This window comes from Zeus faber (genome assembly GCF_960531495.2).
Source record: "Zeus faber genome assembly, chromosome: 3".
NCBI lineage: Eukaryota > Metazoa > Chordata > Actinopteri > Zeiformes > Zeidae > Zeus > Zeus faber.
This window is the reverse complement of record NC_137190.1, coordinates 27,789,853-27,803,445: the sequence shown is the minus strand read 5'-3', so window position 1 is coordinate 27,803,445 and position 13,593 is coordinate 27,789,853. Positions and strand designations below refer to the sequence as shown.

Here is a 13,593-nt window from a genome sequence, read left to right as displayed (position 1 = left end):
GCACAATTATTACTTCAGTCTATCCATTTAACGAATCTAACATGCTAACGTTAATGATTTTGACATTCACACATTATGACTTTTTATTCCCCCTGAATTAAAAGAAAATAAAATAAAATAAAACATCCAACGGACAAGACTGACTATCAGAAATAAAATTGAAAGAAAGCACAGCAGTGATTGTCATGTACACCAAAAATATGTATTTTTATTGTGAATTTACAACTAAACCCTCACTGATGTGAACAGAGAACACAGACAGGTGTCTAAGGCTGGTCCAAGGCAATGCGGCACTGATTGTACTTGTGAGAGAATGTGTGGCCATGAAGGCCTCAGTGCATAATCATGAAGGCCCAGGTTTGGCATCATCACAATGTGTGTGTGTGTGTTGTGTTGTGGTGTGTAGTGTGTTTGTGTGTGTGTATACACAGTTAAAAAAAGTAGTTGGTCATTATAAGCACCATTACAAACCCCTCCATTCTAGGGGTTTCCTCTAGTTTACAAATGCTTCATAGATTAAAGGTGGCTTTGATTATTACAGTATAAACACACTTAATTTACATGTAGTATAGAGGAGAGCGGACAGGCTATGAAGCTAGCTTTGTTTTGGTAGCAAAGACATGAAATCTGGAGAAACAGCCAATGGGATTGTATTACGCCGACTACTGAGTTCTGTATAGTAGTACAGTGCATTCACAAGTCTTACGTGGTCGTTTTGCTAGCACCGGTAAATATGAATTATTCTAGTCAGTAGGAAGGATGGAAAAGCTTCGTTTAAATATGCAGAAGGCGTCGTTCAAGCTCGGACATGGCTAACGTCTGGTGACTTCCTCTCCTCTCCCGACAATTTCCTGTTTACTACCTCCCACTCAAGCCCACCACTGAGGAAGGTGACACTCGTGATTCACCTTCCCTCGTGTTTTATTTTTTATTTATTTTTTATTTTTCTTTAAGTATTTTACAAGAGAAGAGGGAAGCAACTCACTTTAGATTTTTTTGGGAACTCGCCGCTTGCTGTCCCACCCGAGTCGAGCTGGGAAGAACTTTGCCGTGAGAGCCTCCTACAGTCCAAGTGGCCTTTTCAAAAGTGGTGCCCGATTCCACATATCATTGTACAAAAAACGAGACCTAACGCCTGCAAACCTTACTTCGGATTCCCCGCAGCACAGCGGTCTCGTCAGGGCGAACGTGTTCTTCATCCGATCATCGTATTAATACCGCCAGATTCAGCCGGCACAATAAAAAAGGGAAAACCATGAGCAATTGTATCTATGATATGTAGAATCGTCTTTGGGAATCAAATGATGCCGCCCCCCGTTCCCCCATTCCCCTCCCTCCTCCCGTGTCTCTTTGGTGGCGAGCCTTCCTCTACGTTTTGGAGCAGGTGGAAGTTGCCTCTCACCGCTGCGCCAGGGTCGGCGGTTCATCCCTCGCCCGCCGCGTAAGATGGTTCAGGTCTTCGGGGGGAAGGGGGGGAGGGGGAGGGGGGGAGGGTGGGGAGTGTGAGCCTGAGCCTGAGCCTGGAGGAGCAGCTTGGGGCAGGCAACGTTCCGCCCGTCCCCTGCGCCGTGGTGGTTAATGGAGGACGATCTGCACCCTCACCCTCAGTGCGTCCCCCAGTTGTCCCGTGAGGTAGTCTTTGTCGTGGCTGTCCTCCAGCTCGGTCAGTTCCTTCTTCCGGTAGAGCGGCACGCTGCTGATCTGCAGCTCGTGGGCCCCCGGGGGCGGGGCCTTCTTGTTGGCCAGGTGCAGGAAGCTCACGCCCTCCCTCTGGTTGATCTTGAAGTAGCCCTCCTGGTTGCCGTAGTCGATGGTGTAGCGCACGTGGTCGTTGAGGGTGGACAGCGCCGGGGTGAACTCCAGGATGCGGTTGCGGCTGCTCAGGTCGCTGATGTTCAGGTGGAGGCGCAGGGTGTCTTCCACGTCCATGCTGGCCATGCTGACCGTCTCCTGGAAGGGCAAAACGGAGGAACTGTGTTTAGCCGCTGGAATAAGAATGGAATATGGTGTTGCAAGGTCAAAAAAGGTTGTACTCATTTGTCTAATTGATGAGTTCCAGCCGGAATAGCAGCTCAGTGTTCATCAGAAAAAGCTCACATTACGTCACACATAATATTATGAGTGACGTAAGGTTTGACAATTTTTTTGAGATTCGGTAATTGACGAGTCACTTGGTTAAAGGGTCGTTCAATTGGAGCTCTCTTTCGTTGGATTCAGTTGGTGTGACGCACGCGGAGCGAGGGAGGACCCTCCCGAACAATAAACAAGAGTCAGAAGAGTCGGTTTTGGCTCCGAGCTGTGAATGGAATCTTCGCAAGAACCATTTCATTCCGTCAAAATGATTTATTTCGGGGGAATGCGGTGGAATGCAAGTGTAAATCAGTCACATTCAACGTTTACGCCAAATACCATTACCTTTTTTGCCCTCGACTTTAATTTAGACCTCGGTAACTATTCCACTTTGATTCCTGAGTCATTTCAAAGATTTGTTCGTTACGAGCAAATCGTTCGAGGGTCTTGCATCATTAACTATGAGTAGGTCATAATGAGAACAGATCCACATGATTGTGACATTTTGTGACACGACATGTGCCATGGCGCTATTTCATTGTAAAACAAAAAAAAAAAAAAAAGTGCCGCGGCAGAAAAGAGGTCGATTAGCAGACGGCAAATCGCAGCCCCCTACAGCAAAAAAAACGGACGGATAAATGACCTGCGCGTCGCCGAGGGGTTCCTCCAGAGTGGAGTTGTCGACGTGGCGGCGCTGGCGTCCCTTCTTGGGGTAGCCGTTGATCTTGCATTCGTAGCAGGCCTCAGGGGACAGGGAGTTGTCGTCCGTCTCCGCCCCTCCTGCTCCTCCTCCTCCTCCTCCTCCCTGTCCGAGGCTGACGCCGCCGCCGAAGCCCACGCCGGACACACAGTGCCTGGACCACAAGGAGGGTTCAGTGACGATCAACGCTCACTCCCTGCACGGACATAAAAGCAAGACCCAAACGCCGGAGCTTCACGTACCCTTGCCCCGCGCGGAAGTAGCCGGGCGGGCAGCCGCAGAGGTAGCCGCCGTCGGTGTTGGAGCAGCCGTAGTTGCAGGGGTTCTGCGTGCTGGAGCACTCGTTGATGTCGGAGCAGCCGCCGTTGGTCTGCTCGTAGTTGAAGCCGGTGGGGCAGAGGCAGCGGAAGCTCCCCAGCGTGTTGTGGCACGAGGCGCCCCCGCAGATCTGGCTGTTCTGACACTCGTTCTCATCTGGGTCACAGGACGTAAACAGGAAGTGTGAGGAGGAGGGGGAAGGGAAAGGAAAAAACAAAAAAAAAAAACAGAGGGTCGTCCTGGTTCGAGGACGCAACAACAATACTGGGAACCTCAACAACAACAAAAGAAAATCTGGAACGAATGTCATGAGCGTAATTCCTGAAGTGCGTGACTGCTAATTCAATCTATCACACACGCCGTTGTTTTGTTGGGAAATATTATTGCTTTCCTTCACTTGCATGTGAATGTTTTGATCCGAGTTCGAGTTTCAAATTTGGACTAAGTGAAGCCAGTGCCATGTGAGCAATAAAACGATTCATCTTAATCAGGCCAATCCCCAACCATGCAGAAGACAGAAAAAAAGTATATAAGATATTTACATTTGAGACATTTGAGACATTTACAAAAAACCCCCGAGCATTTAAAATAAATAAATAAAGTCAAGTCAAATAAAGCAGCTATGCGGATGCATGCGGATCAAAACTTTTGGAGCAGAAGTGCGGAGGCGACTTGGTTCCTGTGCCCATTTACCTGTATGTAACTAATCGCTGCAATTCATTTTTCGTGGATTCCTTTAAATCCTCTCATCACATTATCCGTGGGTATATCCAGCAGACCAAAAACAATTAAGAGTTTTCCAATACGCCGGTAGAAGAATGAGCGCCAGCGGCGTCACTCACCGACGCACTGGTTCCACTGGTAGTGCTGCAGGTATCCCTGTGGGCAGCTGCACCTATAGCCCCCCACCAGGTTCTGGCAGCCGTGCTGACACCTGTGGTTGCCGTCACACTCGTCCATATCTATCAGGGACACACACACACACACACACACACACACACACACACACATAATTTAAGAGACCCTTCTGCTATGTATCGACCGTCAGATTGAGAGAAGCAGCTCTTGGTGAACTGACCGTCACAGCTTTGTCCAGCGGAATCCAGTGAGAACCCTCGCTGGCAGTCACAGGTGAAGCTGCCCGGGCTGTTCTGGCACACGCCGTTGGAGCCGCACAGGTTGGGGTCCGAGGCACACTCGTTATTGTCTGTGCGAGGCGGGAGCGAAGGCACACACCGTTAGCGCTCTGACGGCTAATTATGTGTGCCGAAAGTGTTAACCCGGGGGGGCATCACTCGTCAAGGTTTGGGTGGGAACAGGTGATCTGTGCTATGACCTTCAGGCTGTGGTGCTGTGGGGGGCTGGTTAGTGCTCTACCCTACGGGGGCAGGGGCCGAGGCTTCCTCACCCCCTCGGTTTTAGTTTAAATGTTTGGTCATGGGGGCTGCCTTGTGGTCGAGAGAGAGAGAGAGAGAGAGAGAGAGAGAGAGAGAGAGAGATGAGGCCGAGGTCGCCATGGCAACCCACTGCAGTGCTCCATAACAAGGCATAGCTAAGCTCCCATGACTCAAACCCAGTCAAGCCTAATGAGATCAGTGTGATATCAGTCTGGGTCCATTAACTCAGGGAGAGGGTTAGCGAGCGTTAGAAAGAGGGCCTCGGCGAGCCTTGTACGAGCAGGGATGGGTAGGCATAGCGTGCGATAGAAAGGGGAAGGAAAAGTGCCGCATAGTCCCTGCTTTGGGCACCCAGAGCAGTAGGAATTTGGGGGAGGAATTTCCAAGCGTGGCGCCGTCGAGAAGTCCCATTTCCCCCCCGGTGGATTACGCACGGGCGTCAATTTGTGAAGGGGTGAGGGAAAAACACCTGATGAAGCAGACGCGTGTCCGTATTCGCGCGGAGGAAGAAGTGTCTTACCGATGCAGGCGGTGTGGTGCTGTGTGAACCCTGGGGGGCATTTGCAGGTGAAGCCGCCGATGGTGTTGACGCACAGGAACTGACAGTTGTGCTGTTTGGTCGAGCACTCGTCCAGATCTGGAGAGGAGGGCACATTTGTTTACTTCAGACGAGGTTGTGGATGGGATATCGCTCCAAATAACGGGACAAAAGAATAAATAAAATGTCCGAGCGGTGGGAAATTGCAGTCATGAGTGGCTTTGACCAGTATGTGTACTACTTTAAGGGGGAGTTAGGCTTTGAGCTTTCTTTGAGTTGAATTCCAGACCTTGTACAGTCAGTGACCTACGAGTGAACTCCTGGTGAACCAGACACCGGAAACATGAAGTGGAACTGGGTGTGTGTGTGTGTGTGTGTATGGGGGGGGTGAGGGGAAACCACCGCCACGGTAAATAAAAGATTAGATTAACACACTTGTTTAGACTCACAAACAAGTGAAAAAAAAGAGGGACACAGAAAAATGCGGCGGGTCACAGAATCCTGTATTTTCCAGTTTCAAAGTGAAGTCGTGGACATGCGCACTGTAAGAGCAGGGGCGTCTGGGGACAAGGAGGAAAGCACCGGCACAGGGTTCAAGGCTAACCCTAACCGTGTGTGTGTGTGTGCGTGCTTCACCTCTGCAGCTCTTCCCGTCCTCCTGCAGGATGTAGCCACGTGGGCAGGAGCAGAGATAGCCTCCCTCTATGTTCTTGCAAATGAAGTTACAAGGCTTCGGTGCCTGTATGCACTCGTCCACATCTAGAGAGAGCGAGAGAGCGAGAGAGAGAGAGAGAGAGAGAGAGAGAGAGAGAGAGAGAGAGAGAGAGAGAGAGAGAAAAGTTTGATCTTTTACCCAGAAATTCCACAAACACAGAGATGATGAGACGGACAGACATCAGCTGCGTTTTCGTTCTCTCCTCAGATGGGGAGCGTGGTCTACGTGGTCGCCCCGAAGTACAGTAGCTCCAACGCGTCGCTAGACTGCAGGAAATGGATCCGATGGGAGCAGCGCGACGGCGTTCCGGGTTCTCAGTCTTACCCACACAGCGCGTGCTGGTGATGTCGGTGGTGTAGCCCGGCTTGCACAGGCAGTTGTAGGAGCCCAGCGTGTTCATGCACTGGCCGTTATTGCACAGGTTCCCCATCACGCGGCACTCGTCGATGTCTGCGTGAAATGGCGGAAGAAAAGGTGGATCGCAGTGGATTCACAAATTAATCCTCCACATAGAAATACTCATTATATGACATACTCTATTTGGGCTCTAGCTGACCATTATAGTGAGACTGCTGTTCGTTTACTCAAATATATAAGAAGATAAATAGGCAGCTTATTTTTTTTATTGCTTTTTCATTTAATATTAGATACGATGGAATAAATTATAATATGTAATAAAATAATCCGATAATTTTTTTATTTTTTAATTATATTAAATATTATTAATAATAAATATTAAATAAAGTTTTCTTTGGCCTTTAATTATAAATAGAAAGCTCGTAAAGGTAGAATATTCTCATAAAATTTCCATTCCGCGAGGTACCTCTGCCATCGGTGGTGAACCCGGAGCCCAGCGGGCACATCTTCTTGTACTGGGTGGTGCCGGGGAGGGGGCAGAGCTCGCAGTTGGTACCCCAGCCCCGGCCGTGGTCACAGCAGCACTCAGACTTGGTCACCAGGTTCCGGTTGCTGGAGGACATCTGACACAGCGTGGTCAGCACCTCGGTGAAGCAGAAGCCCTCGCGGTTATCTGGAGGAGGGCGGGGTCGGAAAAAAAAAAAACGTAAGTAGGAAAAAACAGGGGAAAGGCTGGAGGGACAGACGGATAGAGAGGGAGGTCCAGGAGAAACCTGGGTGGTTCGGTGCAAAGGGAAGGGGGTGGGGTGGGTGGGGAGATCCCTGAGGACCACAATCAAAGTTTTTTCCCCCTAATACTCCAGAATCAAAACCTTCCAGAATCAAAAACCTCCCAGACAGGCCCTGGCATCAGAAGGAGCCGGGGGCCTTAGTCGATAAGACAAACCCCCCCCCCCCCCCCCCCCCCCCCGGCTGTCATCGCCGTCTGGTGCAGCAAAGTGATAGCAGCTCAGAGCGCTGCCTGTCTCCCTTCCCTCGTAGGGTTTAGTACATCCCGTCTTCCCAGAAGCAGATATTCAGATTGCGGAGGAAGGCTTTAGAAGGGATTTTCTAGACCCCTTTTTGTCTGATAAACACAGAACATGAGAACATGGTTCTCACAGGGTCTTTGCAGACAGCAGTGCTACTGGGGAGCTGAAGGGTACGAACATCATTGTTGCGTTGACGCTCCACACAAGGCCAACTTCATCCGCAACAAATGGTCATACCTACAGTACATGTATGCATTATAAAGCTTAAATTACACTCCAGCCCACAATGTTCATGTCCTAGAGTATGTAGCTAATGCAACATATTCAGATCCCTCTTATATTACATTTTTTTCCATTATCCAAACCAGGGGTGTCAAAGATACGGTCCACAGGCCAGATTCTACAATACGATACAATACCATATAAATACACATAATACAATGATGCTTATTTTTGGAGACGGTGGAGGGGGAAAGAGATGGTTTTCCTGTACCTATGCACTCTGTCTGAGAGGGGTTGGGCAGAAATCCTTGGTCGCATCTGCAGCGGAAGCTTCCGATGGTGTTCTCACAGCGGCCGTTCTTGCAGGCGCCCGGTTTGGAGCACTCGTTCAGATCTGGCACACACACACGTATGTTTATTCTAAATTATTTATATTTGTTGTACGGTACCCACTGAAACGTCAAAATGGTAGATGCTCACAATGAGCTACAATGGATAACATTAACAATTTAGAAACCCGGTGGGCCGCTGTTTACCAAGATGGGTAAATATTTAAGTGATAAAAGTTATACCGCTTAATGTCGTCTGTGATGTCGTGAGGCTCGCCAGATTTTACTGCTCGGGCCCTTTTTTTTTTTTTTTTTTTTTTACAAGGAACGGGAATCTTGACGCTGTCTTACCGACGCAGCCCTCTCCGTTGGGTTGGCGCGTGTAGCCGGGCGAGCAGATGCACATGTATGTGCCGATCAGGTTCTTGCAGGTCATGCCTCGGGTGGCGCAGTCGTCGATACCGTCCTCGCATTCATTCTGGTCTAGACAACAGAAAAAACCCAACGAGTATGTCAAATGTACACCTACAGGCATCTATAGAAGGTCAGACACGTGTACACCTGGTACACTCAATGTGATATGTAAGATACGCTATCTAACCCCCGCTCCGCCCCTGGAAAGTGACCTCTCTTAGGGGTGATGTATGAGAGAGCCGGTGGTCTGTTTGGACGCTTAAGTAAACAGTGATGCTATAGAGCCTCTGACTCATTCCTCAGTGCCCCGCCGCCCTTCCCTGCAAAATACAACCGTTGCCGTGGCAGCAAAACTATCTGCGAGGAGCGGGAGGTGTAAACAGCCACTCGGGCTGCGAGGAAAGTAACTCTGAGAGAGGGATTTGGGGGAGATATGTGACGTGCGTTATGTAACTTTATGGCGGGGGCCGGGCTGTCTCACTGAGGCTCTAGGTCTGGGTTCTACCAACGTCTGCCACTTGAGTGAGGCGATGAGTTTGTGGTACGGGGGTTCTCAACCTCCTCCTGAAACTCTCTCCCGAAAACAGCAATTAGAGTAGTTAGTTATAGTGTGACAATTTCTTCTTTTTTCTTTCATTATTACTTTGGAGCCAGCACCACTCATTTTATGTTACAACCCAACTGCAAAAAATAGCATACTTAGTGTGTTAAATTAATAAATACTTAGTATATTTTGTATAGTTTTTATGTATTCACAATTAATACTTTAGAGAATTACCTGAAAGTATACTTAGTATATTTTGTATACTTTTTATGTAATCACATATAATACTTTAGAGAATTACCTGAAAGTATACTTAGTATGTTTTGTATACTTTTCATGTATTCAGTTCAGGGCTTCCGTGAACGCAACATCACTTCCTGCGTCGAGAATTTCTGGTGTCGTACCTTTGCACATCCTCTTGTCGTCGCGCAGCACATAGCCTGTGGGACACTTGCACTCGTAGGACCCCACAACGTTGACACAGCGGAAGGCGCACAGCAGGGGATTCTGGGAGCATTCGTTGATGTCTGGACAGAAGACGGCAAGGTCAAAAAAAAAAAGTTAAAACGTACGTGTGTGTCATGCTGTGTTTCAAAACAAGTCCCCCGTACCCTCGCAGGTCATCATGGGTCCCGGCTCAAAGCCGTTGTCGCAGGCGCACTCGAAGGCCCCGACCACGTTGGTGCACGTGCCGTTGCCGCACGGGTTCCCGATGTCGCACTCATCAGTGTCTGTTGTGGAAGAGAGGAGCGTCACCTTCATTAGAAGATCATTATCCTCCAACCGCTTTTTATTTTTACCGATACCGATAGTGGAATACCAATCCAATATATTTTTCTCTGTAACAACGACGGCGCTTAAATTTGCTCTTGAAGATGGCTGTCTAAAGGTACCACGTCCAAACTAACACTTTACTACCTTACAGGAGGAATTACATTGCCACTAACTTGACTTGTACAAAATCGCTGTGCAAAGTGATAACATTGAAAAACAAAATATGATCACATCTCTACACGCCTCAACATAACTAATTCCAGTAAAACAACTAAAAAAATAAATATCACAAACAAAAGTTTAGGTTTTTTTGTACCCCCTCGGCGGTTTTGTGCCGGTTTGGGGCCGATACAGAAACCGGGTACCGGATCGGGGGCCGCGGCTGACGCGCGGTTAAAGTTTCTACAGAGCGTCAGGTGGACGCCGACATGCAGGCAGGTTTATTGACTTCGAGTGAAATAAGGGGAAGAGGCAGAGCGTTGACTGGCCTTCGCAGGTGACGCCGGTGGTGTCCAGCTGGTAGCCCATGGGACATTCACAGCGGAAGGAGCCGTCCGTGTTGATGCACTGGCCATTTCTGCAGGGCTCGTGGAGACACTCGTCAATATCTACGCAGGGCGCACCCGGACACAAACAGACCAATTATTTTTATGATAGATAGAAAAAACTTGCCTGAATATATAGACAGAGAGACAGGAAAGACAGCTAACGTACCCACAGGGTCGTCGCCTGGCCCTCTCCTGTAGCCCTCGTTGGGACACAGAATACGATACGCCTCTGGAACGTGAAAGACACCCCACCCCAAAGCAGGTCAACAATGTCCCTTAATAGAAGTCATGAGTGATGAGCCATGGTCAGCAGATAAAAAGACCAGGCTGTTATTTCTTCAAATGGACGAACTGGAGGAGTCTTGTGGTAGGATTACATGTAGGTGCACTTATATTGCATATTTGTTCGGGGTTTGTAGGGGTTTGGGGGATACTAACCTTCCTCCTTGCTGGGGCAGATCTCGCAGGGGTCCCCCCAGCCCTGGCCCAGCATGGGGTTGCAGCAGCATTGGTCCTTGGTGGTGTTGCGGGGCTTGGGGGCCAGGCAGCGGCCGTTCTCGAAGCGGGTGTAGCAGTAGTTCACGCGGATGTCTTGGGGGTGGAGGGAGAGCGAGCGAGAGAGGGAGACAGAGAGACAAATGGGAAACGGGATGAAAGAAAAGAGATGGGAGAATGAAAGTTTAATTATCTCAAATCGGAATTTCTCTTTCCCTTTAAAGTCATTTCTAGGCACTGATTGGGTTGTGTGTGTGTGTGTGTGTGTCTCTCTCTCTCTCTCGCTCTCTCTCTCTCTCGCTCTTTTTATTTCCCTGGCTGGTCCAGTTCATCTGTTTTCCCCTCCTGCTCGCAGCACTGACTTGTAATGAGAAGCATATGGCAGCTCTCTCCTGCTAGTGCTGGCCTTCACTTAACTCAACACAAATAATCCACGACCAGACGCCATCTCTCTCTCTCTCTCTCTCTCTCTCTCTCTCTCTCGTTCTCTCTCTCGCACTCTCTCTCAGACACACACACACACACACACAAACACACACACACACACACACACACACACACACACACACACACACACACACACACACACACACACACACACACACACACACACACACACTACACTCACACCTGGGTGTGCAGCAAAGATCAGCAGCAAAGATCACATACAGGGGCACCTGGTGCTTTGTAAAGAATGTCAAAATGTCTCATGTTTCTTTCTTCCATGAAACTGATTTGTCAGCCTTTCTCAAAAAGAGACTCATGCGCTCTTTGCACAGCTGTTCAGCAAGTGTTTGTCCGTCACAGTCTGCGCAGCTTGTAAACAGTACGTGATCTGAAACTGATGATATTTATTGGAGTTTCACGTTATCGACAGCGTCAAGCAATGTGGACGGTGTTGAAGTGTCTGATGGTTAAACCACGGCGGTCGACAGAGCATCGAGACACATTGGCATTATAATCAATGAAGCATTGTCAATACTTCATGTAATATTTTTGACGTCCTTCTCTCTGTCATGCGTTTTGCTGACGTAGAAGGATTTCAACGTCTGAAATGGGCATGAAAGTCTGAAAGTCCCTCGTTAACGTCATTAATAAATCCCGAAAGATGAGTGTGTGCCGGTCGGCCCCTTGGCCAAGAGACGGCAAGATTTTACTGCAAGGACCTCAAGTAGGGGGTTTTCTTTTGGTCATTTCATCATCACTTTCACATTTTCCCATATAGTTTTTGTTATTTTATTCGACATACACAGCTACCCAAACATAGAGAACTGCTGTTGACACACCCTCACTGAGCACGCATTATTTCCACTTAAATTTCAGCAGAACTTCACATTTCGCAGTTAGTGGGTGAAACAGGAGCTCGGCATTGGCCCGGTTCAGCAGTTATGTGTGTAAAACACCAAATTCAGTTAAATTTCTCCCAAAAGCACAGGATGGCAATGCATATCGCTCCGCATTGCACCAGCCGCACCCCCTCCCCACCCCACCCCTCCCTCACCCCCCTCCCTCCCAGCTGCCAGAGAGAGAGAGAGAGAGAGCAGCAAAGAGGGTTAACTGTAAAAGCTGCTGGCTGAACTGATGATGTCATCACTTCAGCGTTTTGGCGGGGGAACTCCCTGTTAGAAGCTGGAGTCTGGAGAGAGAACCCTCCACCCAGCCCGAAAACACGCATATGGACAGGAACACACACACACACACACACACACACACACACACACACACACGCACACACGCAAGCACGCACGCACACACGCACACACACATAAACACACGCATGGTGTGAGGAAATGGAAAAGTGATCCACTCAGATCCACCCTTGGCATCAGAGAGGCAGCGGCAGCAGCAGCAGAAAAGTCCCAATACCTCACAGTGCTGACCGGTCCTCACTGCTCACTATTTTTGGTTTGTTTCGTGAAATATGACATAAATACGGTGGACGATATTGCCAGTGTCAACACCGTTGATGGTGTCATCTGCTCTGGTGTTTACTTTTAATTACATTTTGTGGCTCAAGGCATCAGACCAAACCCATTCGCTCCGTGGTTAAGTGTGGCTAATTTCAATTTAAGGAGAAATGGCACTTTAATTATTGCTGATCTGAGATCCTGTTACCTTACTTGGAGTGCTTATTTCTCATGAAAAAACAAGAGAAAAAGCATTTAGTATGAGTTATATATCTGACTGACCCAAGTCTAAACATACAAGACACTATCATCTTCTTTATCTACGTTGTCTTCCATTCTCGGCCGTACTTACCCAGACACCTGCGGCCCGAGGCAGAGATCTGGAAGCCCTCCGGACACAGGCAGATGAAGCTGCCCTCGGTGTTGGAGCACGTCCCGAAGGTGCAGAGCTCAGGAGACTGGGAGCACTCGTCGATATCTAAAAGATAGCAACAGCATGAACAAAACTGCCACTCCAAAAACAATGATATCTGCAAAAATGTATTTGGACAGGACAGCACCGAGCACAAATTGAATTACTCAAAGGGAATTTATTATTTGTATTATTATCAAACCAAATCAATCTTATAGTACTTATAGAGCACCTTTCAGGCATGCAAATGCATTCAAAGTGCTTTACATAAAATATACAAATTCCAATATGGCAATTAAGAAAATAAGAAACACAAGAAAATAAAAAATAAAAACAAATGAGAATTTTTTATATATATATATATATATATATATAAAAAGCAATACAAATATATCAACCTGCTTTTTCGTGTTCATAGTCAAGAAAATTAATCTATTGAACCGTGCACAACCAATTAATTTGAATGGGGAGATTTTCTTTGATTTAAGAGGAATCGAATGTGGAGAGGGGGAGAGGGGTGCAGATACTAAACTAACATGATGTGAGAATGCCAGCGCGGGGAGATGGGGAGAGGGACCATGGATGTATTACAATTTAAAATGCATGGGTTTAAATTTTGTTCTGACTAGCACAAATTAAAGGCGGGATACTGGTTTTACCTTTTCTCTATTGAATGGCCTATTGAATTCAAGGTTGGGCAAGAATAGGGATATAGGGTCATACCCTTAGTATGGATTTGATTCATAGATACAATTGAACTGGATATAAATGTCATTGTTTGAGCGCCTGGCTGAAAATTTCAACGTCCTCATCAGCCAGTGG

At 47.9% G+C, this 13,593-nt stretch overlaps 1 protein-coding gene across 3 annotated transcripts in view; it reads right to left on the bottom strand.

The window, feature by feature from the left end:
• Window positions 1-188: 188 nt before the first annotated feature.
• The window catches only part of fbn1 (fibrillin 1), a 77,287-nt gene continuing 63,882 nt past the window's right edge, over window positions 189-13,593 (bottom strand). For all 3 annotated transcript variants that reach the window (XM_079997684.1, XM_079997683.1, XM_079997685.1), the window contains exons 50-66: window positions 12,712-12,837; window positions 10,396-10,548; window positions 10,124-10,186; window positions 9,898-10,017; window positions 9,247-9,366; window positions 9,040-9,162; window positions 8,029-8,160; window positions 7,620-7,742; window positions 6,562-6,768; window positions 6,063-6,188; window positions 5,660-5,782; window positions 5,006-5,122; window positions 4,167-4,295; window positions 3,931-4,050; window positions 3,013-3,244; window positions 2,714-2,924; window positions 189-1,950 (exon numbers count right to left, since the gene is read on the bottom strand). In XM_079997684.1, the coding sequence (XP_079853810.1) occupies window positions 1,576-1,950; window positions 2,714-2,924; window positions 3,013-3,244; window positions 3,931-4,050; window positions 4,167-4,295; window positions 5,006-5,122; window positions 5,660-5,782; window positions 6,063-6,188; window positions 6,562-6,768; window positions 7,620-7,742; window positions 8,029-8,160; window positions 9,040-9,162; window positions 9,247-9,366; window positions 9,898-10,017; window positions 10,124-10,186; window positions 10,396-10,548; window positions 12,712-12,837 (2,600 nt within the window). In that variant the 3' untranslated portion in view covers window positions 189-1,575. The remainder of the gene's footprint in view (window positions 1,951-2,713; window positions 2,925-3,012; window positions 3,245-3,930; window positions 4,051-4,166; window positions 4,296-5,005; window positions 5,123-5,659; window positions 5,783-6,062; window positions 6,189-6,561; window positions 6,769-7,619; window positions 7,743-8,028; window positions 8,161-9,039; window positions 9,163-9,246; window positions 9,367-9,897; window positions 10,018-10,123; window positions 10,187-10,395; window positions 10,549-12,711; window positions 12,838-13,593) is intronic.